At 43.4% G+C, this 26,400-nt stretch overlaps 1 protein-coding gene across 1 annotated transcript in view; it reads left to right on the top strand.

Moving 5' to 3' along the window:
* TGFB2 (transforming growth factor beta 2) overlaps positions 1–26,400 on the top strand; it is a 65,375-nt gene that overhangs the window by 24,855 nt on the left and 14,120 nt on the right. The window contains exon 2 of the mRNA XM_059828381.1: positions 18,538–18,701. Coding sequence (XP_059684364.1) covers positions 18,538–18,701 — 164 coding nt within the window. The remainder of the gene's footprint in view (positions 1–18,537; positions 18,702–26,400) is intronic.

Below are 26,400 nucleotides of genomic sequence, written 5' to 3'. Positions count from 1 at the left end.
TTTAAATCATATCACTGTTCTGGAGCAAGCTGGGGAGGCTCTCACTTGCTCACAATGGCATTATATACTCACTCTTAATGTGCTTGGACCAGTAAACGTTGGAGACCACAATTTACATCAGACAGGAAAAGGGTGTTTTTGAGTAAAAAGTAGACTGTTGGAGTAAATCACCTCTAGTCATCTAGAACATTTATAGCATTGGGTTAAAAAAAGATGTTTAAATGGAACAACAGGGTCTGAGAAGCAATGGGCTTCCCACATCTTGCCACTAGTCTGAGGTTCTTGCATAAGGACCTGTGCTGAGTATTGGTGTCTTTTCAGATTCAAAGGGATTTTGCTTGTTTCTACTTTGTATTTCGAGAGGTAAAACCTGCATTTTGGTTCAGGGCAACTGGGTTCCAGATCTGGTATAAACAAGGAGAGACTGAAGTGGAGCCATTAGTTAACAGTATTCTATGGTTCTCTCACATCTAATACTGAGCTGAGCTCTATCTGTTGCCTTTGTTACAACAGGAGAACGTGGGAATCTTTTTGCCCTTCCCTGCCGGTGGCTGTGGCAGACCATGGCAAGATACTGTCCTCTGCGCACATGGCAATCTCTCTCTACCTGCCAGTAGGGTCTCGTTACCTTTGAGCAGTTTGGGTGGTCAGGCTTAATAGTAAAGGATTCTTCAGCTGGTACTTTAATGTATGGGGTTTTTAGTATTCTGTTCAGGCTTACTGCAGCTGTCCTACAGGTGTGTCATTATGGAGTAGTCCTCTTCCCTTAGCTTCAGTAGAGAAATGCACTCTTCACGTGTGAGGAGGAGGGTGGGCTTTCATGCTTCTGAGGATTAGGTTAGCAAGGCATAACTTTCTGCCTCGAGGTATCTGAGCACCGTATAGCCTATATGTAGATTAGTAAAGTTATATTTGGGGTAAACTTTCTATCACTGAGTAGCATGACTTTTGATATTAACACCACCTCTCAGAGGAAATACTGGACACCTCTACTTTCTGCGTGTTGTGTAGATGGCTTAGTTGGGTTGTCATGGCTCCTTTCACAGATGCTACTAATTCAGTGTTACAGCTTCAGCCAGGTAAACCATTTAGGTGGACAGTTCTGTAATTTTCAGTAAGAGGAAAATCCATTTACATTTAGTTACAGTGCCACAGAGAAAGTTCTGAGACCACTCACTGCTCTGGAGGGAGGAGTAAGATGGGTTTGTTTCTTACTTGCATTTTGAATTCTACACACTGTATTATCATTTTTCCCCATCCTGATCTAGAAATGCTTCTTGACCAAGTCAGTGCATCTCACTTAAAGAAGTCTTTACAATGTAGCCAGCTATACCATTCAGAGCTAAATATGTCTTGGTATGTAGGTATGGCCAGCCATTGCATTCACATGGGAGGGAAGTTTTTAAGCTGAGAATCCTGTCTTTTCCTAACTCATTGTGCTGGACATGAAGCATCTAATCCATGTAGTTAAGTTAGTGGGAGCAAACCTTAAATTCAGAAGAGCTCTTCCAGCCTTAGGGGGTCCTGCAGTTCTGAACAGAGCACTTGGAAGTTAGCATTTGTCAAGACTGAGCCTGTATGGACATAGCCCTAGGTTAGCAGGTGAGAAATGCTTGAAGTTTTCCTTCCCAAGTTATGCTATGTGGTGCCATTCAATAATGCTTGATTATAAAGAGAATTTGAACTTAATTGTTGCTTTATGACTCTGTTTTTATTCTTCAATATCAGTAGTATCTTCTGCGTATAAGGAAAAGGCCAGGTAAATGCATCCACTTCTGCCTTCGTAGCTGTGGAAGATAGCTTTGAGCACATGCCTTCAGTCTGGCTTCCCTAATTCATTCAATGGTAGGGCTAACTATGCATAAGTAGAGCAGTGGTCAAATGTGTGCCAGACCATCCATCCGGGTAAGGCCTTTGGCTGGGTCTCAGTGCTATTCTGTAAACCTTGTTATAAAATGTCAGAGGTTTGCATGTATTGCATGCATGCGTGTTGTGCAGATGATAACGTCACAGGGAGGGCTCCTATAGGAGGACAAACCAGCCTTTATCTTCTTTCTCTTGTCTTTCATTTATGAAGGATGATAACAAAAATGTAAATATACATTCCAGATTGAAAGGTTTATTTGAGACACTGCACTTTTCAGAGACTCTAAAAAGGCAAGTAGCAGTTGTCTCTTCCCTTAGGAAGTCATTTCTCTTAACTGTGGTTTTGATTGGTAAACAATGTTTATACAGTCCTGGAATTTAATATCTTCATTTGAATTAAATAAAGCCAGTCGAATACTGTTTGGCACTAGGCAACAAAGTACATAACGTTGAGATGCCAAAAAGAGACTTTGCTGAGCTCTAGATGCTTCACATTCCAGACCTGTTACCTTGTAAGTGTAATATTTACCGAATTTCAGTCCAGCTGGAGATGAAGAGCAGGCCTGTCAAGGAGAGGAGAGTTAGGGAGGTTTTAAGCTTGAATGAGCCGGTACAGCAAGCTAAATTCTTCCGGGTGATTGACTTACATGAAGGCATGTGAAGAACAGTCACTCATGGGCAGTTCATTCAGGCTAAAATAAATGTGCATGGCAGTAAAAGAAAAACAGAAAAAGGAAGGGGGGAAGAAATGAAAGGTCTGCTCTAGCCATGGATGAAAAGCCCCAAGCTTTTGTGTTTGCAAAGATGAATGAATTCTTACAAGGGCACAAGAGCAGTTTTAACACCTCTGCTCCTGTGCACACTTTGCTTTGGTACTCACATGGCTTTGTCTACTCAGAGGACTTCTCCTTTAGAGGAGATCGTGATCCACGATTCAATCGGTACCTGAAATCTTGTTTACAAACAAAGCTGGTAAATGAGCAAAGCTGAATGACTGGAACTCATAAACATTTTTAATCTGTGCAAATCATAAAATCCAAAGCCTGAGAAGAAATGAGGAAGCTTTGCAAAATCACCCTAATATTGCATGTTTCAGTCACATGTGAGTACTGTTGGAAAATTATTTCAGATTCTTGTCTACCAAACTGAAATATCAGGGAGAACCTGGATCCAGTTCAGTTGGACTTTATTGGATTATGTTTTCATGCTATTGTAGCTGAAAAAAATGCTACGATTCCAAATATGATGTGCAACAATTGTGCAAATTCCTTAATCTTGCTTTCTATTCATTAATGTAGTAATTAAAACCATAGACCTGGAAACTATTTTCACAGGAAACTTTCATTTGCAGAGGCCTATTTAATTTCATATATATATATATATATATTAATTTCATATATTTTATGACTGTATATTCAGTTTTACTCTTTTCCCTTTCCAGAAGAAAGAAAAACTTGATGGTGTTGCCTTCATTATCAATCTGTGCATTGGCTCGGTTTCTTACAGGTTGTACATTATTCCTCTGTACAGAATATGACAGTGTAATTGTGGGGGTTTTTTTAATTTCATTTTGTTCTCCTTAGAGGGCACCACAAAATGCTGTAATGAAAGAATCATCATAAGCTTAAAGAGGAAGGAAAGTTTTAAGGGACTAATTGAAGAGGGGAAATGGCTGAGTGGTTTAAAGGAATGAAATGATGGGAGAGCTCCAAGTGAGATGAGGCAGCAAAAGCAAAAGAGCTACCACCAGCTGCGATGAATGATAGACGTGCACTTAACTGTGGTCATGGGGCTGTATAAGTATGCAGATAAGAGGGAGGAAAAGGATAGTTCATGGTTTGTTCAGGAGACGGCAGCTCAGAGTTTTATCGCCTTATGTGCGGTAGTCTGCAGCCGTAGGTAACGGGCAGTACTTCGTGCTCCAGACTGTGGCAGTAGGACACTACCCCTTCTAGGTCCATGTTAACAGGAAAAGCAACTTAGGACATGGTTTATAGTATACTCTTACTCAGTACAATCACCCATGATGGAGCAAAGACTGCTGCCCTGCTGGGTTCTGTGGGATGCACTATTTAATTTGATCTCTGTGCAAGGGAGCTACGTTAACCAACTTCTGTCAGATAAATTGTACTCTCTTCCCATTTTAAAAAGAAAAAATTTGGGGGAGACTGGATGGCTCTATCTAGACTGGAATTTAATCCGGTCTGGGGAGGCCTGGAGAGCGTTAGTATCAGGTGACTGTCCGTTGGCCAGCTTGAGATGAATGGGATGAACTCAGCCTAGCAGGTAAATCTCTGCATGCTCTCAGAAAGTTGACACTCACCAGGAGTTTGAACTGGAAAGCCACTAACAGCATAGGCATGAAAGCTATCGCCCGCTATTGCTCCTGCACAGAGGAGCCCTCTCCAAAACATGGGTTGAGCAGGTTGGGAAAGCAGTAACAAAAATCACATTGCAAGTGTGAGGTGCATGAAGGATTTGGTCCTGTGAGGTCTCCTCAGTCTGAGGAGCTTCACAAGGGCTGGATTCACCCCATTCTCCCTCACTGCTAGGGGCAGTGAAAGCTTTTAAGCACTTGGCTATGTAGGAAAGCTCATACGATGACTTCAGCAGGACTGTGTTTAAAGTGAAGCCTATGCCTATGCTCTTTCTCTCAAGCAGAGTGGTAGGCTTCTTGCCCTGTTATTCTACTAAATATTCAGACTGATTTTACCACTTAACTCGCATACATTCATTTCCAGTTGGTTGAACCACCCACAAGAGAAATGATATATGGATTATTCTGTGCTAAGGTGGAGAGACACATGAACACAGCAGTATGAACAGCTTAAACTGAATTGTGAAATAGCCTGAGAATGTCTTTTCGCTGCCATTTCCTTGATTTCAACACCACTGAGTTTGTCATGTATGACGGCTTTGTGGTTGTTGTGACACTGTTGGAGAAAATTGGATTTGGGGAAAGTTTTCTTAGTTCTTTAAATAATTCAAAATGTTTTCCAGTTGTGTGTTTTTCTCTCCAGCTCAGCTTTGTTCTGCAGTGGTACATTTTTTGTAAAGTGGATTTTTGTACAGTGTTGCGTTGCCGTGGCAGTGTATAATCCTCAGGATATATCCAAGGGATTTCCAGCCATCCTCTTGGATTTCATAACCATATTTGTGATCAGAAGCCTTTCTACACAGAAAATTAAAATGCAGATGTGTATTCACGGGCTTAAAACGCAGCTCAAGTCATCCAGCACTAAAGTACAAGTCGGAGCCTGTGATGAGCATGCCTGCTGTCAGAGCGCAAGTTGTACCAAACTGATGTTTCGTGAATGGCCTGATTTTACAGACATAGACATAAGACAGGTAACCACAGCTTACCTTAAAAGAAGTATTAAGTCCATTTCTTCGGAGAGGTTAGCCTTATAAACGTACTAGCCTGATTTCTAGCATTGAAAGTGTATGCCTGTTCTTCTGTCCAAGGATCAGGCTTAATCATGATCCTCCTCACCAGAGCTGCCTTCTGGGGTCCCAAAAAGACCGCCCTGGTCCCCAGGTCTGGGGGGACCTGACCTGGGTTGTCCCAGCAGGACCACTGTCCTGTGGCTCTCGTAAGCAGCCTGACCCTGCAGGCTGGTTGCCTTCTCTGCCTTTGGTGTTGCTGGGAGAGCGACACTTTCTTCACCTGACTTACGCAGCATCCATGGGCACAAGGGTGTCCTGCCCATGGGTGGCAGGTCCCACCGGGGCTGCAGGATGCCTCTGTCCCACCTGCTGCCTTGGCTTCAGTGCTTGCAGAAACCCTGGAGCTGGGAGGAGGGAGAGATGTGGGTTGTGCGCAGCTGCCTGCAAGCAAGCCAAGCTCCTCTTCTATGTTGACAGGGAGAATAGATTTATAACAGAGGTAATTTTTTTTGGTGAGTCTGATGGATTCCATAAAAGTATGTCTGCACAATATATATTTTTTTAAATATAGCTCATTAGTAAATTGGCACTGAAATAACACTGTGAAGCCAGTTTGAATCCTGCTGGCTGGGCTGTCAGTGCAAGTGAAATTCATGAGAAAGGTCCCAGGAAGGGGAAGGATTAAAAAAAAAACAATAGACATACATAGACTTTCTCAAACATGTGCACATACATGTAACCTTACACCTAATCTGCTGTTGAGAAGAGAAGGTGAAATGTTTTCTCTAGATAAAAATTATTCAAGTTTACTTGGGTTTTGGGGGTATGATGACTGCTTAGGGATTTTTAGGCACTGCAGTTAGCATCCCGATGTCTCTGTGTAAAGCAATACGATATACAAGTAATGCAACTGGACTTGTAATCATGTCTGCCTCTTCAGCCCGCTGATGGAGAGGTCTCTTGTTACAGATTGCTTCTGAAGATACCACTTCAGTAGCATGCAACCAGAAGAAGGTTGGGAAATGAAAGAGAAAAAAGGTCTTTGTTACGAGGAAAACTGTTGGTCAGTCTTGTGAACAGTGGAAGGTTTAAGATCTGGTTTAAGTCACTGAGGTCATTGCAGCCATAAAAACTCAGCTGAATGGTGCCAGCAAGTGAGGTCTTACTTTGCCACTGAGAAAGGTTTGTGTTCCCCGGTGAGTTTTCTTTTTGCCCCCCTTTTTTTCTTTTCTTTCTTCTCTCTCTCTTTTTTTTTTTTTTTAAGAGGAGATAGGCAATTGTACTTGCAATTCTTGCTTATGATTCCTAGCTGAAAGAGGAGCAGCCCTTCATGGAGAGAGATGAAAGACACTAGGAGTATTTTTCTTACATTCCAGTGTAAGCAAAATAGCGAAGTACATACCTGAGAAGTTTCCAAACACAACACACATCTATTTACATATTTGATTTCAGTGGTGATACATGATAACCTGGGATTTCATTCAAAGGATCCTGATGGGGATTTGAAAGGAGTTCTTCTTTCCTGAATGTTCACAAAATAACTGCTGAAAGCTGAAGGACCTTTTGTTGGCAAACTAAATTCTCAGAGAACCGGAGGCAGAGAGGCTGGAGACAGTTTTCTTGTGCTGGAAGTCCTCTCTGTGCTTACAAGTGTGGGGGTAAATTCCTGGCCCTTTTGAAAGCGATGAGAATGTTTTGTTGGTGACTTCAGTGGGACCAAAACTTCACTCAGGTTTCGGAGAGGCTTTGGTAACTCTGTAACTTGTTCTAACGCCTGCTGACAGATGCAGCAGCTTTCCTGTTAGCTTGTCGTGCATCTTCCCAGCTGAAAAGGATCTGTCAGCTCCTGTCGGGAGCGCATGGTCATGGGCTTGCTACGATGGCATCCGGCTCAGGAGCAAGGAACACATCTGAAGATCTATTTTTTCTCTCTCGCTATTAAAACTGTAGTGTTGTATAAGCAGCAGTAAGATTGGGGGGGGGGGGGGGGGGGGTGTGCTTGAGAGAGCCAGCTGTTGTGCTGTTTCTTTACCCCTTATGTTTTAACCTGTCACAAGATTAAGATTTCTTTGTTGAGAAACGAAGATAGCAGTATGGTTTGTGTTTACATTCTCTCTTGGCTCCTTTGCATGACAGGTGATGTGTAAATAGGACTTTGAGAAGAGGACAATTGAGGTCAGACCCTTCAGACTTTTTAAAATGCATCGAGATTTGTATATGCTGAAAGATGGTCCAGAATGGAAAAATCAGCATTTGCTGCTCTCCAGAATACTCCCGAGTAATTAGGTTACCCCAATTAAGCATTGCTCAACGGTTCAAAATTTAGACCTGAAAATAGCTTTCATGTGATGCATCACTGTTGTTCATATTACCCAGGCCCTGCATTTCAGCATGGACAAGGGAAAACAAGCCAACAGACTGGAAGGTTTTAAAGGCAAGCAGAGAGGAGGGTCTGGTGAGTTCACATGAGGGAATTTTTCTTCAGGAGATTAATTTTCAAGTAGTCGTAAAGGCAGGGGCAGAAAGTGTCCACTGAGCACCATGCACCTGAGTGGGACTCCTGAGGTGCTGGTTTACTCCCGTTTCCAGCTACTCCAGCTTTTGCAAATAGGCAAATAGCCTTTCTTGCTGGGAGAGAACGATCAGGCGTCGGGCTGTGCTACGCGTGCTGCTTTGTCCCGAGAGGGGCCATCCCCTGGGAGGGACTCCACACTCCTTTTTAAGAAATAGGAGTATTTGGCAACGGTCACACCAAGTCTGCTTGGGTTGGAGTTCTGTTTTCCTGAAAGGGACCGGACAGTTTCCCCTTTCATTTTAGCCAGAGGTTTCAGTGATTTCAGCTGGCTTTTGATCCTCCTCCAGCTTCAGAGGTTTGGATCCAGGCAGCTGATTCGAGGCTCAGTGCTCAGTCTGACTCTTCTATAGAAAAGTTAATGCTCGGAGAGTTTTGTTTTATAGCAGAAGCAGTCTTCTGGGCAGTCCTCGCTTTTTTCAGTTGTGGAAGAAAATTGCACTTTCTTAGTGGAATTCAGTCTTATTCAATAGAACGCACTCTCGTGACAGGAGAATTTGTAAAGGACCAGGATTGTGACTTGTAATTGCTTCAGGACTGCCCTGTGGCTGTAAAGTAGTGATAACACAAGTTTTTGCGATCTCTGTGCTAATTTACCTTAGCATACATTGGAAGATGTAAACTCATGCATGCAGTCTGTAGTCCTTACTTTCAGGTGTCTTTCTATACATACCACAAGTGTTTCCTTTTTTTTCAGGACAGCCTGCACAGGCAACTGATTTCCTCTGAAATAAATTGTGTAGCTTGTCTGGAAGGACTATGTATGTTTCTCTGAAGTATTTTTCTCCATTCCCAAAACAGATTCAGATTTTCTAATCTTTGCAAATGAGCAGTGGTGGGGGACAGGGGAGGTGTAGAGAGAAGGTTAGACTAGCATCGCTCAGGCAATACACTGCAGTGCTTACAGCCTGTCCCTGAAGAGGGTTATTCTATGAGCATTGTTTCTTGATCACACACACTGGTTAGTTCTTGCTGCCTCTGCTCTCGCAGCACGTCACTTTTGTGAGGTATTTGTTCTTTAATGGTCCAGTCAAGGAAAACATAGGAGCTGATCACACTGACGCCCAGCACAGACCAGTGAACCAGTACTGTATGGACCAGTTAGATGAAGGCTGGAGATGATACACGATATCAAAAGAAAGGGAGCGAGAGGAAAGATACACAGGGGATTTTTCTGACTTTTCTGCTTTTTTCATAGATTTTTTTTTCTGTGTAGCCCAGTGACTTGGCCTCTAATCCTGCAGATATGTTTTTGAATTTTTTTAATCGTTGATATTTTCTACATATGTGGCTACACTACAGCTCACAGAGATCGACAGAGAATTTTTGCTTTAGGTTTTTGGGCAAGGTAAGCTAAGGAGGAGGCAAGATTTAAGGTGAAGGTTTTCTGTAAGTGTCAGCACCCATGGTTGGGGCTAGCTGGCAAAGAGATCCAGCTCCATTTCAGTGCCAAAACCCAAAACTGATTTTCAAAAGATCACAAGAACAGTTAGGCCATTTGAAAATCAGGCCAGAAACATCCAGTTGGAAGACTTCATTCTAGGGACATTTGGAAAAATTAAAAAACCAACAACAAAAAAAGAAGCTTCAAAATAGTGGGTGCTAAACACTTGAAAATCTGGTCTAGTCTTTAAAACCTGGTTTAAAGCACAAAAGAGGTTAATCCCTTTCTGCTTGCTGCACATTAGCATTTATAGCATGGTCTGGAAAGGGAAGCTGGGTCTTTCTGTGGGACCCTGCGCCCACGTTAACTCTGCATCCCCTTGCAGCAGGAGGGTGTGAGGCAGCAACGCCTCTCTGTCATTCGCAGGAGAAGGATTGGCTGTACTTTGAGGCTTTTGGTCATTTTCTCAGATAAAGCAGAATGCTCCTGCAGTTTTTCTCTTTGGTATTAAATTTGACTCTCCTTTGCCTTTTGGGTGATGAAATAGCTGCGAACCTTTTTTGAGAAGGGTTCATTTGGGGGATCTGTCATAGCCCAGACTTCTTGGCTGTTGGTGTTGCACCTCATCGGAGATGAACAAACATATGTGATGGTGGCCCAGCAGTTTTTCTTCGTATGGTACCTGTAGGAGAGGAAGGAGAGAGGGAGCCATAGCTGATTGTTTAAAATAGATATTTTGTCTTCCTTCTTTCTAGCTTCTAGCTGGTGTGGGTAGTATGGATTTTTTCAGGCTAAACGGTGTTTCGGACTGAGCCTACAAAGACTAGTAGCTTCATGAGAATAATTGTGAAAGGGTGGCAGAGAGAGAAAGTCCAATGGAAAGAAAGATTTAAATGAGGGCTTTCTGGCTGACAAGATTTGCTTAAATCAGATAGTTCAGTGATACAGGAAAATTACAGCCCTTCTTATAATGGTCTCCAGACCAAATTAAGGAACATCCAAAGTGAGTTTCAGCTGCAGCATGTAAATACAGTTGAGGTTGAACTTGCAACATGATTTGGCCCAGCCCAGGGAGAACGATTACCAACAAAAAAAAAAAAAGGTTTAAAATGGGTTGTATTGTTACAGCCTTAAAACAGCAATGGTAGCTTTTCTTGGCAGGGTTTGATGCCCGCTGTAGGACTCGTATCCAGCTCCAATATGCTAGTAGGGATGAAATGACATAAATTAGGGAGTATGTAATAAGATGCCCTCCTCTTTGCATCTTTAAAATGACCCACAAAGCCAGGACTTTAACCCATTTTGTACCAAGAATCCCATGGAGCAGCTTTGCTGCTACAACACCAATGATTTGAGTTTTATTTTACTACCTGTCTTTGTGAGAACTTAACCTAAACTTTAACTTAACTCTTATGAGAAAAGGACCTGGGAGTGTTGATCAACAGCCGGCTGAATATGAGCCAGCAGTGTGCCCAGGTGGCCAAGAAGGCCAACGGCATCCTGGCCTGTATCAGAAATAGTGTGGCCAGCAGGAGCAGGGAGGTGATCGTGCCCCTGTACTCGGTGCTGGTGAGGCTGCACCTCAAATACTGTGTTCAGTTTTGGGCCCCTCACTACAAGAAGGACGTTGAGGTGCTGGAGCGTGTCCAGGGAAGGGCAACGAAGCTGGTGAGGGGTCTGGAGCACAAGTCTGATGAGGAGAGGCTGAGGGAGCTGGGGTTGTTCAGTCTGCAGAAAAGGAGGCTGAGGGGAGACCTTATTGCTCTCTACAACTACCTGAAAGGGGGTTGCAGAGAGGTGGGTGTTGGTCTCTTCTCCCAAGTGACAAGTGACAGGACAAGAGGAAATGGCCTCAAGTTGCGCCAGGGGAGGTTTAGGCTGGATATTAGGAAAAATTTCTTTCCTGAGAGAGTGGTGAAGCATTGGAACAGGCTGCCCAGGGAGGTGTTCAAGGAACATGTGGACATGGCATTGCGGGACATGGTTTAGTGGGCATGGTGGTGTTGGGTTGATGGTTGGACTTGAGGATCTTACAGGTCTTTTCCAACCCTAGTGATTCTGTGATTCTGTGATTCTCCAGTGGCTAATTACATTGTTTCAGTGTCCTTACTATGCCAGTTGTATTTAGACCCAAAGAGGACTGCAGGATGTTTTTCACCATTATGGAAGTCAAGAATACAAAAGACAATTACATAAGAGTGTCAAAGTCCATCAAACTCCAGAGCAATAGGAGTACCTTGAAGGAATTAATTATTTGTGTAACTAGAAACCAGACTACCAGATCACTGTGCTATTGAAGTCATAGCTTTGGCTAGTCATCTTTTGATTCAGGCTTGGTGAAACAATGAGGAAGTAGCAGCAGAACCAGAAGGTCCTTGTCAGATTTTAAGTAAGGAACACAGAATTTCACAAACATATCTTCAGAAAATTCCACCTTTGCTTCATTGTACCTATCTCTTCAATCTGGAGAATGTCCTGGGGTTGTTCACTTTTCATATGTTGTCATAGATCTTAGTGTGTTTTAAAAGAGGAATAGCAAGTAGTTCAACAGTGAAAAATATGTGACAAAATCTGGTAGTTAGGTAATTATTCTTTTCTAAACCCATGCCCACCTAGACCTACACTGGTGTCTGTTTTTTGGACATGTGGAGCTTGACAGAGGCAGTGTAGGCAGAAAAAATAAACCATGCATTTGTGCTGTGTGAGCACTGCCAAATGTCTTTGCTCTGAGCACTCTCGAGTCTGCTAGTGACATTTATTGAGTCTTCATAGCCAGTTTATGGCATAATAATTACGTGTGTGGATTCACTGCTGCATATCAGGAGCTCAGTGTGTCATCATTACAAAGAAAGAAAAAGTTAACTAATATAAGTAGTAGTTACTGAAATAAGAAAACATCTTCAGGATTGGCTTCTGTTAGTGTAACTGGTGAAAGAAAGTCATGTTTAAAGAGCTGCAGCAGGAGTCCCTGTAGGAGTGAGGTTTTTTTTCTTTGGTTCTTCTCCAAGGGGAATCACCTCAGGACTCTAAAATCCACTGTTGTAGTGAAGCTGTATTGAGGCTTCCCCTGTGTGCCTGCAGGGACAGGTCCAGGGGTCAGTATTGGTGGTAAAACAGGGGAAGTGTTTTCAGATTTCAGTGTTCAGTTGTTCTTATGCTCAAAAGGGTCATCCAGCAATTGGATCCCCAACCTGTTCTCTGTCTGTCTGATGAAGAAAGCTCTGTCTTCATTTATGTGTGCCTGTCTGTTTCTCTTGTTAAGTGTCGGCATATCCACGTGCAGTAAATACCAAGACTGAAGTTATCAGGGAATGTGGAATTGTGAACCATCTGCGCCCCTTTGCCATGGATAAATTACATATCTAGGGATCATCCAGTGCAAGATTCCTAGCTGCCCGTTTCTGGCGCGGGTTCTTCACCAAAAACAGGTACAATAACAGACGTCGTGTCTTACATTGCGCTGTAGGTGCACGCATACCCCGTTCTGCGAGAAGAGCCGCTCCAGAGCCATTGGGCCTCAGCTGAAAGCCTTATCCCACTGTGTTCCCAGCAGGTTTTTTTCTGACTTTCAGTGCAGTGTCCCTTCTCAATAGCAAGTGGTTGTTGACAGATAAAGGTAATAATTTATTGGCAGCTTTGTAGGTAAAAACTGGAATATTGGGGTAAGTCTTTTACACTGCTTTTGTACCGTCTGACTTTGAAGCCTTGCTGCAAGAGGCTGGAAGCGATGTCTGAGTGGAGAGCGGCACAAGTGTTTCTGTCCAAGAGCACTGATTAGCTAATGGATGTGCTCATAACTTAATATCACAGCAGGATAGAGTTTCAGAGCTAATGGAAAGCTGATGTACAACTGATTTACCTCCGAGGGCCAATCTCAGTTCCCAGATATAACCTATAGGCCTCCGTAATTTGGTTCACTGTATTTATATATCCGCTTTCATTGCAGAGAGGCGGTTTCCAGCAGGATTCTGCAGTCACGTCAGGGTCAGGAGGGGTGAGCAGAGTAATTATCCGTGGGCTTTGGGAGCCCAGATGTATTAAACAAGTTTCTAATTTCTTGGAGAGACTTCCCCTGGAAAAGAGGAGAGGATTTGTGACCCGAGTGTGCCTGACAGGAAGGACAGGATCCTGCTGGAAAGATGTGCCGTTACAGCTGACGAGCTGCCCGTCCTTCCAGCAGTCTTGCGCATGCTGCTTCACTTACCACGTCTGGGTGTTCTTAAAGGCAGCCTGACCCAGCTTGTGGCAGGGACCCGTATGTTGAGCAGAGAGTAAAATTCACACAGGGCGAGAAACGATGTCACATTATGCTGCTTGTTACAAAAAAAATGTAGGATTTGCTATCAGTGAGCTGAAATCTAAACAGCCTAAATGGTCCTAATAGTTAGAGGGGTTAGGGAAGCTTGCCAGAGCGTGGAAAGCATAACAACTGCATTTAATAACAATCAAGCTACTCTTATAAATATTTGCGTGTGCTGCTTCAAAGCCTACTACATGGTCATTCATGTACTGCAGTTAGAAAGACGAGGAGGGGAAAAAAAAAAGAGGGCGAGAAGAAAATGGCACTCCATGTTTTGTAGCTGCCGTAATAAAGAATGGGCAAAGTACCAGAAAGAAAAGAAAAAGGAAAAGAAACCCTCCAAAGTTTAATAAACACAAAAGGGAATAAAAATAAATCTTTGGAGCATTTATTACAAGCCCTTGATGGAAGGATTAGATTGAAGCTCTCAGCCTTTCCAGTGCGGGTGTATGTGTGAAGTCAGCCTGTCTGGCCTCTTCCAATGAGAAAAGAAAAGTTGTTTACGTTTCCTAACTTGGGCTGTGCATGTAATTGATTTTTTTGTTTCAATAGCAGAAATGAAAATTCAGAGGGGAAAAAAAGGCTCATTTGGATACAATTGAATTTAGGTCTTTCTCCTCACCGGAACAAAATCCCAACTCTCAGAAGAGCTGTGTCAGTGTGTTTTGTTTCTTCCGAAATGTCAGTACACACAGTACTTGTGAGGAAATGCAGGGCTTAGTTCATCTAACACGACTGTGGAAGGCAAAAGTGTCATCCTTTTATGCAGGAGATTCCTGATTTAGGGAATATCTCCAGCATGAAACAAACTCCTTCCATTCCCATTTTCAGTTTACAGGCACTTGACTCCGTCTTGCTCTCCTCCCAGGAGCAATGCCTGGGGGTCTACGTGCTGTTTTAGACAGTCGGTCAGAGAATGTGTTCAGTCTCTCCTGGTGACGATGCTCCAACCTGGAGCAATACTGCAGACTGTTGAGTATTTTGGGATAGGTCTCCTGCACCCCTCCCATCCGTGCTTTTCTGGTCTGTCAGAGCAGGGCTGCTTTCTGTCCTAGTTGCCGGCACAGGAGCTTAACAGGAGCTTAGAGGATGCTGGACACTGAACAACGTCAGTAAGAAGCACGGAAACCACAGTGTCCTTAGGCACTTAAACACTCACATACCAGAATACATTTTAACCTGGCAGTTTGGACTGTCCTGTATAAAGCAGCTGATGAAGTTTCAGCTCATTCAAGAAAAAAAAAACAAACAACAAAGGAATAAAAAAGCTGAACTTGTGATGCTCAGTGTTCAGCGGGCTAAAGGGAGGAGGAGGGATGCTGCCTTCACCTTCTCCAACTGCGTTTTATAACTCTTGTCTCAACTGTACTGTGGTGATTGTGATTATGGCTATTACAGCTGGAAGTCTTCAGTTTTTTTATGCCTGCATTAATGAATAATTTGAAGATGATAAAAATGGAATCTTTCATTTCATTTACTATTCCCTCTCTCCAAAACAAAAGAAATCTGTGTTTTCCTAGCTACAGGGAACATATTGATTTAATTCCACTCATTAATGATAATGGTTCAAAGAATACTTAAGGAGTCTAGTCTGCAGCAGGGTAACTGTGTTTGCAGACTAACTTGGTCAGAGTCATCCTGGCGTCTACTGGAGTCATTGGGCCAAAACCAGAGGGGAGTCCAGAGGTATCCAACTGAGTCTGAATTGATACAACTGTCAGGTTAAGGTGGAGTCAGAAAGAGAGATAAATTGCAGCATCTGAGATCACTTAAAGGCTAATCCAAAACCTTGTAGACTCCATAGGGTTCTTTCCATTCCCTAAAAGAGAGTTGCAAGTCTCAATTCTCAGTCTTAATGTTGATTAATTTTCACATAAACCCCAATTCTGCAGTCAGCCATTCTTTTTCAGACGAAGAGTTCCAGCTAGTAAAAAAACCTCTTGTTTTTCAGCTGTCCATGAGTAATGCCTTTTCCTGAATTGACTTCCCATGGATCCTGTCGTGAACGATAGAATAAAGAAATCAAATTTCTTATGTGGGTTTTTGCAAGATATAAAACTATCTTACAAGAGGGATGAAAATTCTGTAAGACAAGAATTCATTCTTATTCATGGTGGGTGGCCCATGCCTGCCTTCAGTGGAAGGTGAATACTCATTTGCTGTGTATATGGATTCAGGAAAATCTGTTCAGATACATATTCACAGATTTGTAATACACAGTATCTAAAACATAGAAACTGAAAAGAAAGACTACAAATACAGCGCCAGAAAGTTCTAGAAGTTAGATGCTAAATATAAATCAAACTGACAGTTAAATAGGACTTTTCAATCTGAAATAAATTCAAGATGGACAGGGTTTGTCTGTGCCAGGGCAAGTGACTGGCTGCTAGTTGGGCTTGTCCACAGGGAATGAAATGGTAGGTTGATGCCTCAAATAAATGACAGGGAAGGACAACTTACAACTCATCCTGGAAGCATCAATCTTATGTATACATATTATTATGCCAAATTATATTCCTAGTAGGATTAGGTTTGGCTGAAGGACAAGTAGTAGTTGAAGTTGAAGAGATTATTTCTCTCTTAAATGAGGATATAATCTCTGAACCAAGTAGCTTTTACAAGAATTTGCAAAATGTATCGAAATTAAGATCATCGTTGCATAAAGTTAAGCTTTTCTCAGAAGACCTTCATCTGGTATTTTGAGAGAGACTAGCACTAATGTGTTGCTCATGAGAAGAAGGAGCAGTTCTGGTGTGGGGGTAATTTGCGTCCTTTTTTTCTTTGAATTCTCCCTTTAAGATTGTAGCAGTTTCCTGTCAATAAGCCTGGTAGGCAAGACTACTGATTATGATGCTTTGGGGTTTATTTTCAAGCACCACAGATGTGAAAATTTGAGAACCTTTTTTTTTGTTTCTTTAATTAAATGAGATCATGAGGAAGCCTGGGGCTTCCTGTTGGTATTTATACCTCTTACCCGTTTGATCATACTGAGGGTCTGCTTTGGGAAGTACTTTAAAAAATCCTCTGAAAGAGTATTTTGAGAACTTGTCATCTCTCACTTACAATGCGTCTACAGTTGAGGCCGAGATTATTTCTTTATCATCAAAGATTTTCTCATAGCTAGAAATATTTTTAAGAGTTTTTACCTCTGATTGTTTGAAAAAGAGATTTTGGCTGAATTAGGTAGAGGAAGCGTGTTTGTGAATTTTGTGAAGACAGAATAAATCTGCTTTATTCCTCGTGTGACTGACTTGTACTTTGTATTTATTCTGTAGTTGGTTTGAACTTAGAATTATTCAAAGAGCTAGAACAAATAGTTTTTTAAATGTCTAACAGCGAGTGGTGTTGCCTCGTGTAGCTGGGAGCTGCTGCATTGCTCAGAAGTTCTGGTAATAGCAGCCAGTCTAGAAACACTAAATATTTGGAAGAAGGTCTTGAAGTTATTTGTATGTCTTACTGATATGAATAAATATTATTAAGGATTTATTCCAACTACTTTTAATCGTTAGTAGTTAGAAATAAAGGTAAATGTACTGGACTTGGCTTCTCCCATCTCTTTACAAAGAAGTGATAACTTGTGTCTGTTATTAAGAATTAGGTATCTTCCAGAAGAAGGTACTTTATTCGATTGATAGACGTCTGGCTTAATGGCCTGGGTCGCCAAGGGAGGCAGGGGAGCAGGAGGCCTTGCTGGAATTTCAGACAAGGCCGGAGTCTTCCACAGGCGCTGAATTGCTCACCTCCCTAATGTCGAGGCTGTCATCTCCTGCTACTGCATGACAAATCCTGAGCTACGTGACTAGTGGGAAAACCTTGTGTTTTGTCATTATTATCTGAAGTCTTCCTGCCAGCGTGGCCCCAGGGAGGCCTGTGAGGTCTCCTTCCTCAGCTGAAATCCCGCCCCCTCGGCCCCCCAACTACAATTTTCCTCTTTCTTTTTTTTCTTTATCCACTTCAGTTTTCACACTGTGAGAGAAGAGGGAGCTTTTCCCTCAGTTTGAACAGAGATTTTTATCAGGGCCTTTGAGTCATTTCGACTCCTCTCTGAGTTTGGCCCTGCAGTCTGAGGAGAGCCTGGCCGGGCCGCAGGGCCAGGAGGGTGTCCTGCACAACAGGGAGGGTGGCCGGGGGCACCGCGCGCGCGGGGGTTTCTCTTCGCGCTGCTGGCCAGGACGGGGTGGAAAGCCCTCAGGTGATGACTGAACTCTTCAGGGTAACCCGGGTTGTGCAGAAGTGCTTTGCTGCTTAGCCTCAGTCAGGGTTTGCAGCTGGAAAGGAGGAAGAGACTGTTTTGAAACCTAAGCTGGTATGTTTAACACTGGTACTGAAGGCTTGAGTCCATTTTTCTATCTGTTTTTTCTGCCTTCCCCCTGATATATAGTGAGGGGTGGTTACGTTTATGGCTTTTACTGCTTCCGAGTGGTCAAAATTCATGTAATTCTGTTTATAATGTCTACTATCTGCTTGCCTTTTCCCTGCTTTTCTTCTTCCTCTTCTCTTCCTGCCCTTGTCGCTATAATCAGAATGAATATTTTGTTCCAATAAAATCCTTTAATACCTAAATATGAAACAAAATCTGAAGCTGGCTAATTTATCTTCCATATTCTGGGGAGAAATGTGCTTCAGAGAACATACAAATCAGATCAGTTGCTGTTACTGGTCATCTTAGTGGATCCCTGTGAACTCTGTGCAAGTCTGAAGGCATTTGCCAGATACCAACTGCTACGATTTTTTCCCCATTTATAAGCATTCAGGATTTTCCACCAGTATGTTGAAAGAGGGGAGGTTTAAATGCATGACCTGAAATAGTTATTAATCTCTGTTAATATGGTATTCCTGTAATCGAACACATGTGGGGTTGTTGTTTTTTTTTTAAATTAAATTGTTAGTAATACTAAACTGGCCATTGGAAACTGAATCATGCTACAGATATTTCCCTTACTGAGGCTGTCTTGTATTATACTGTTTGAAGGGACAATGTATTTTATCATTAAAAAAAAAAAATAAAATTACACTGTCTTCTTGCAGATGCCATCCCACCAAGCTATTACAGCCTTTACTTCCGAATCGTCAGATTTGATGTCTCAGCGATGGAGAAGAATGCCTCCAACTTGGTGAAGGCCGAGTTCAGGGTCTTCCGCCTGCAGAACTCGAAGGCACGGGTCTCAGAGCAGCGGATAGAGCTGTACCAGGTATGGTGGCACCTTGCACGCATCAGCTCCCCGTCTTTCTGCAGCAAACCTGCCTTGTACCCGTCTAGCAGGTGGAACAAACCACAGGGAGAAGCGGTTGATTCCTATATTTCCAAAGTAGCTTCTTATTTCCCATGCCTTTCCTAGAAATGACTTTATTCAAAATCATGGGAAGCTGAAATGTGCAAACTTTTTCTAGCAATTGTGCTTCTGGACTCCACAGTTTCAGCATATAACAATAAGTGACAGAACGAGACATCAAATAAGTCATCCCCAGGATCTCTGTCTCCCAACACCTGGCCTGTACTGTAGTTTACATAGAAGTCAAATTCCTCTCTCTGGCCTGTGTTCAGGAGAAGCCTGTTAACCGTTCCTTGCAGAGATGGCATTGTTAATAATTGAGTTTCAAAGCTTAGCAGTTTCAGACCTGGTTTCTGTATAGTAGCCCACGGGTTAAGTGAAGGGAGTGGACAATTCAGGGATTGAGGAGTGAGGAAGAAAATGACCCCATGACTCTCTCATTCCTGAGTGTTGATAAGATTGATGTCATTTAATCTTTAAAGACTCTAAAGCCATTAAAGTCACTTGCATTTGTGCAAATATTGGCTAGAGCATATTTCATGTAAAGCATAGTTCACTTTGCCAGCAACCAAAAGTCACTCGGCTCCCAGCAGTTTTATACTGAGAAAAACTGATGGTTGTTCTAGCAGCCTGGGACTTGTTCTGCTGAAAACCCTGCCAGATAGGATACCACCTTGTAAAAGTGTACTGAGCCCCTCTTTGGCTCTGTTCTTGCTGCCCTCATTAGCTATGCCTGAGCACTGCCCTGGGTTTGCAGCACTGTAGAGTCCGGTTCAGATCCAACGGGTGCAAATTTGAGCTAGCCTTCTCTCTCGCTTTCAACGTTCAGCTTTTCCTGCCTGGTCTGGTCAAGTGCAAGCCAAACTTGGAGCAGAGAGGGGGGAATTTTGTTTCACATGCTTGCTGAAGTGACAGTACAAGTCAACCTTAGAGGCTGACAGCAGGAACAGGCGCACTGGACTGTTTAGACATTGTTTAAATGTAGGAGAAGCGTGATTCCCAGTTGAATGTGGTTCAGGTCCACAGGTGGTCACTGGGCACTTGGCTTCACAACTGCGACCTGGCTGCCTTCATTCCGAAGGACAGGCTGGCAGAAAAGTTGAGCAACTAATGTGTCATTTGTTAAAAGAGAAAGCTAGGAATCTTTAATGAGAGTCACTGGTGTTGTCTATATATAACAGCCATCACAGAGGTTTACGCTATGAGTCCCTGTGATGCTGCCGCACCAGGCTGTTGAAATGATTGTAGGTTCTGGCTTGATCTCACTGTTCAGACATCCTAAAAGGAGTTGATGGCATCTCTGGGCTTTCTGTTTTTCTACTTTTGAGAGTTGTTAGTCAGCCACCTGAAAGGAGTACAGCTGCGGTTGCCTGAGCTCGGTTCATTGCCTTTCCGTGTTTGAGGTACGTGGGACACAAAGGGTTCAGCGGAGGTAGGGAAGAAAGGGCCTTTGCTTGGCTGGGCTTTTGCCTTCTGATGAGAAACAGCTGGAGCTTATTTGAGAGAGCCTGACTCCAGCAAGCCTGTGCCCATGGAAGTGACTGACACCTGCATCCAGGGCAGGTACTTGGGTCCTTTAGATAAATACATAGCTGGTGAGTAAGGCAGTTTCTTTTTTAGGCTGGGTGGGGCATACTGGGTGAAGTGTTAGGTGAGTAATGAGTGCAAGTTATTGTAGGATTAGGTCTTTTCTCCACCAAGTAACATGCAAGCCAAAGGCAGCAAGCTCTGAGTGTGTGTTTGTGCCAGGCATATTTTAGGCATGTTACTTTGCTCCTTTGCCTGTAGAGAGGCAAGCTGTCTCCGGCGAGTTCCGCTTGCAGAGCACCTATGAAAATGATAAAAGCTGCCTGTTAGTTTCTCTCTCTGCTTTACTTCTTACAAGCTCCTGTAGCCTTCTTCTGCTGGTCATCCCCCCTTTGGTCATATTTATTTCTTGCAGTCTTGTACGCAGCTCTCCCCAAAACCTTGTATGGAGGTATTATCTTAGCTCTGTGATGGCCAGTCTGAAGTGCATGGGTTCCTTGCCAGCAGCTCTACGCAGGAGCATCAGAGTCCCTAAATACTGCTGCATCTAATCTCCATCACAACACCTGAGGTTAGCACACAGTATTTAACAGGAAAAGCAAAAGCAGGGAGCAATTGAAGAGGAGGGACCCATGGTCCTTATGGGTCCCTTCCAACTTGAGGTATTCTATGTTTCTACGATGTATTGTAGGACAGTGCTATAGAAAGCATCCTAAAACTAAGTATATGAATTTTAGAGATTAGAAAGAAGAAAATCTAAGGAGCTGAAGGTGAGGAAGGATGGGTAGGAGGCATTGGTGCCACAGTGATGCTAGAGGAGCTTCAAGGCTTCATAATGATAGATCTGTAGTGCAGACAGGGGTGTCTCGCAGTGGAGGAAGGTACAAATGTGGGAGGTAAAAGGGGAGAATGAGGAAGATGCTCATTTCAGTGGAAGTGGAAGAGGCAAATACACTCTGTAAGGGCTGAAGACTTATTCAGGTGTCTTTGCTTCCAGCATGAAAAGCCATGCATGCACGGAGAGTGAGCCTTGCAGAGGAGATTGCTGGTGGAGTTGGCATGTGCAGCTGCCACTTCTCCTCCGTGCATAAGCACTGCTTCCTGTCTTGTGAGATACGTGCTGGGCTTGCCAGGGCTGTTGTGCCCAGAAGGAACAATGTGGTTTTTCATCTTGCATAAGCAACATTTAATTATTAGGGTTTGGGCTTTTTTTCCTCCCACCAAGTTTCAGGTTGCCTACTGTTTTGCTTTGTTGAGGAGATCTCCTTGATGAGGGTTTTTGAAATTCCTCTCATACCTGCAGTTTCAGGGAACGGTTGTTCCCATGTCCCCTCATCTTTCTCAGTCAAGGAGGAAGAGAGGGGCAGAAGTCTTCTGGAGAGAGACGGAGCTCTCTTGTTGTGGTTCATTGGGAAAGTGGCTGTCCCTGAACACATGCAAGTCTCCTAACTGCTCTCCAAGAGCTCTCGGATTTAGTCCAGTGGCAGTTTAGTAGTAGTATATATACCATTGGTGCAGAAGGGACAATATTACTCTGTAGGACTATTTTAGGAACAGCTAGAGACAGATGTGCAGGGTAAATGGAAAAAATAAGCAAGCAGAATATAAATATTTTGTTTCTTCTCCTGATTCCTTCTTTGTGTGGTCCTCTGACCTTACAGATCTACCCCTTAAAATGAAAAAAGAAATGCAAGACTGCACCTTTTTGGCTAAGCTTTCCTCGGGCTATACTTGGCTCCCTTTTCCAAACCACATCAGAAAAGGACTTTGTGTTTTCCTGCAGCCCGTGTTTGCACTGACTCCAGGAAGGCAGTCTGGGGCTGCTTGGCGTAGCGAGCCAGGGCCATGGCCCCTTTCTCCCAGTCCCTGGCGCAGCAGCAGCAGGACCCTGTTCCCACCTCAGAGGCAGGGTGGGAGCAGAGAGCACCCCATCATATGTCATATTATGCTGGGAATGAGTGGTTGTGGATCTGTTTGCCAGGTCTGCTGCCCCCCAGGTTTCTCTGGGCAGTAGGTCCTGGAGATTAATTCTCATGGAGGTGCCCTGGATGCATTCGCGAAGGCAGTGGGTGAGTGGTAATCCCTGAGAGCAGAAACAGTTTCTTTAATGTCTATTTTCACCCAGAATACCTCTCTTGGTATTTAAGGATTAGTCAGCCACATCTGTGTGTTCCTGCACAGATGGGAAGTGCAGTGCACATATTAAGTAGTCTTAGGATGGAAAATAATAAAACTCATAGAAATAGGAATTAAGTTGCTTTTATAAGGCTGGTATAGAAGCTTCTGTCTCTTCTTGGCTCTGGTTAAGTGAAGTCTTAGAGAATTAAATTCTTTAAAGGCACTATCTTTTCTGTTGTTTCTTCTGCCTGAAAGTGAGGGTTAATCTGTTGGTGGTGCTGCTGATCATCAGCACGTTGGAGAGTGGGAAGCTGGAGGAAAGGAAGGAAGGAAGAGGACACGATGAGTGCTCTCCCGCGCTTCTCCTCCCGTCCTTCCACTGTGCCGTGTTCGCTCGATGCACTTCTCAGCATGCACTGAGACTTCAGAAAATATTAAGAGGATAAAGTACTTTTGGGGGAGGGAGGAGGAATAATATTAAATAAACGAGTTTTAGCATCCTCCAGTGGCTCTTGCTATGTTTTTAGAGATTTATGCCAAATGCAGGCTTTATTGGAATTTGATCAGATAAAGCTCAGTTGTTTTGGGAATGTCTTTGTTCATCAGTTTTCTTGCCTGCTTTGAAGACTTCATCACATCTTTCTTTTATTAAGGTGCTTCTGTATTTATGAATAAAGTCCCTGCACCCTTCAAAAAAACCTTCTCTTTTATGAATAAGCATTCCAAAAAAAAATAGGCACCACCGCAAAGCTGGACAAGTGGAAACCCTCGCAGGGCGAAAAGCTGACGTTCAGAGAGCGTTGTGGTATTGTTTTTAGGGTATTTTTATTATGTACAGACGGTCAAACAATAACAAGTAATAATTACTTCCTACAGAAGCAGTGCCATGTTTTGTTAACACATCATAAAGCATCACGAAAAATGCAGCCGAAGCGCTAGTTTTTATCGTTGTTGTTATCCAAGGCTGCCGTGGGTGTGAGTACCTGAGAGGCTGCATATGGTGGGGGACGTACCATGGGACGTATCAGAGCGCAGGGTTGGAGCAAACAAACGGCGCCAGGTTAAAGCCTGGGGGGGACATGAGATAGCGATAAGGAATTTGAAGCAAGCAGGAGCAGACCTTTGGTCTTTCTGTGTCGGAGAGGGCCTGGTCCATGCCGAGGGCTCCCGTGGAGCTTGCTTGGGGTCTGGGAAGAACCGTCTGCCCTCCAGACAGTGGTAACCCCCTTTTCTTTAAGGGCCTCTCTCCCTGCTTGGTGGTATGAGGAGGAAGATGCTGTGGAACATATTACCCCATTATGAGTCAGATTTAAATTTAAACCACAGTCGGTTGTTCAAATACTTTCAATTCAGACAGTGTTTTGTCTTGTTTTTCAGTTAGGGAATACATTTAGAGCGAGCTACTATAGATTTGGGCCAAATCTTCGCAGTGCAAATCTGAGGCAATTTACACTGACTGCAGCAGAGCTACTCCAGACTGATCTCCGTATAATCAGGAGCAGAGGGGCCTTGCTCTCTTCTTTTGTGAAAAAGTGCCATCTCTAATGCCACAGAAGACAATACTAGGAAGCAGGATTTGTGGCTGTGAGCTGGCGCAGGATGTCTGTATTACAGATATCACCTGAGGCATTTGATTTTAATTGACTGCCGTTGCTGTGACCCACATCTAAAGTAGTATATTTGGAACTCACGATTTATGTATTGCTGTCCTGAAACCACACTCTTGTGATCTGAAAGGTTATAAGGTTATGTTAAATGGCAAACGTACAGTGCTCTTTGAAGTGCCAAACTCCGTATAAAGTGCGGACCTAATAACCTTCTACTATACCAACCTCCTCCTCCTTCCCCGGCCCCCTCAGCAACAGCTCAGGACCAGAGGAAGTTAATTTGCAGTATATTTCAGTCGAACTGCTGCTTTCTCCTCGTTCCAGAATCTTTTTTTTTCGAAATACTGTATCCCCTACAAAAAAAGTCAGTACGCTGGAGACCATGTATAGAGTACCTTTGGCAAATAATCTGTGAGCGTGGGTGAGAGGAAGTATTTATGGCTGTGTCATATTCACTGCGATTTCAGAGCTTATCTCAGATGCAGCCACCTCTTGCCAGGAACAGAGCAGTTATTGAAGACGATTTGAAGTAGTATGTAATATCCCCATTAGCTACTGGCATGAGCCAGGGTGTACTCCCAGCTCAACACTGCCATGCGTAGAAATGTGGGGCACTGAGCTGACGGATTTATTGCCATTTGCAGTGCGTGTACATTATAAGGGGCGTAGGAATGTAGGACATTGGTCAGAAACCAGCTGCTACGTTTGGGTTCTGGCTCTTTGGGCTGCGATCTGGTGGGGTAGCCAAGCCCACGTTACACTGAGACACGAGCAAGTTTTAACCAAGCGCCGCAGCATGGTAGTTACTGGGTTGAGGAATATCAGGTTGGCTTGCTGGCTTTGCGCTAGGGAGCCTGTTGGAGGGAGGAAGGTAATATTGCTGTTTTGGGGAGGTGTAGGAAACAGTGTGAAGCTTTGTTGGAGAGAAGCCTATATGAAGAATAGAAGACGGAAGAAAATAGAGGAGGACAGGAGTGGTTTGGGTGGAAGCCTGTAGGTGGTGGGAAGAGAAAACCACAAGGAGAATCGTGACTTATGGAGAACAATCCAGGCAGGAGGAAGGGAAGAAAGAGGAGTGACTTGCGGAATAAGACGGCATCTTAGAAAAAGCAGTAAGTCCAAGTACTCAGATAGCAAAGAAAGTTGCATGCCAGAATGTTGCAGTAAAATGTATGCGGACATGAGATATGGCTGTCAGGGACAGGACCGAGGAAGAGGAAGGGCTTGGGAGACCCGTGTATAAAGGGGAGATGATCACAGGAGTACCCTGCAGAATCTAGGGGATTTGGCTAGAAGACAGGAGAACCCACTCTGGTTTTGTTGACTTTGGCTCCTCTTTGTTGATATTTTAATAAAACATAATGTGCCTCTGGCAAGTTAAAGCTAAATGCTAGATAAGTTTACAGGATTTTTTTGTTTTGCTTCATTTTATATAAAATCTTTCTTTGGAGCTATCTTAAAATCTCCTAAACGGCAGGAAATTGCACTCAATATTTCAGAATCTTCCAGGAGAAGGACCCCAGACCCTCCGTTCTTGTTTATTGCTTACACAACACAGAGTCTTCCTGCCTGCTTAAGCATAAATCAGACTGAATGGCCTCAGGGCTGTATCCCCAACTTACACTGCACATGTATCTTCAGTGGCAGGAGGAAGGCTCTGCTTGGGGAACAAATGGAGAGGAAATCCCTTCTCAGGATCCATTCCCTTCCCGGAGCTCATCCCCTCACCACAGGGCGATGCAGGGAGTCAGTCACAGTGATTCCTTGAGATACTTGACTTTCCCTTCTTTTTGACCTTCTTTAGCTGCTTATCTCTTTACCCCCCTCACACTTCACCTTCTTTTACCTTTAAGTGAGTAGCAGCCAGTGCTGTAAGAGAATCGTACTGCAGCTGTAGCCCATCCAGATATAAAAGGGGTTGGGTTATGTGTGCAATATGTTCTTTTTATTTGCAAGTTTGCATGAAGAACGTGTCTGGCAAGTTCTGAGCAGATGGATCAGAGAGCTATGGTTTTTTTTAAAACTTTGGCAAGTACTCCATACCTTTGTATTTTGGCAGGAACTCTGCATCTCGTATACTAGTCTCTAAAGATTCTGCCCTCAGTTTGAGCCTGATTCCGAGACCTTTGCAAGTAATGGAAAGATTTCCATTGATAAGCAGGGGGGCTGTAAAGCCTTTTTAACTCCATAGCACTGGAGGCAGTCTGAATTACTCTCTTGCAGAAGTAGTTACAAGAAAAGCTTGAAAATTCACACTAAGAATTTTTGAAAAAATACACAGTCAGTCTCTTGCACTAGTGGTGATAAGAAGAAGCTAAGATTTTGATAGCCAGTAGATTCCCAATTATCTGGCAAAAGGTACTATA

This window comes from Gavia stellata, chromosome 2, assembly GCF_030936135.1.
Source record: "Gavia stellata isolate bGavSte3 chromosome 2, bGavSte3.hap2, whole genome shotgun sequence".
Classification (NCBI taxonomy): domain Eukaryota; kingdom Metazoa; phylum Chordata; class Aves; order Gaviiformes; family Gaviidae; genus Gavia; species Gavia stellata.
Note: the sequence above shows the minus strand (reverse complement) of the source record. Positions and strands in the feature narration are given on the sequence as shown.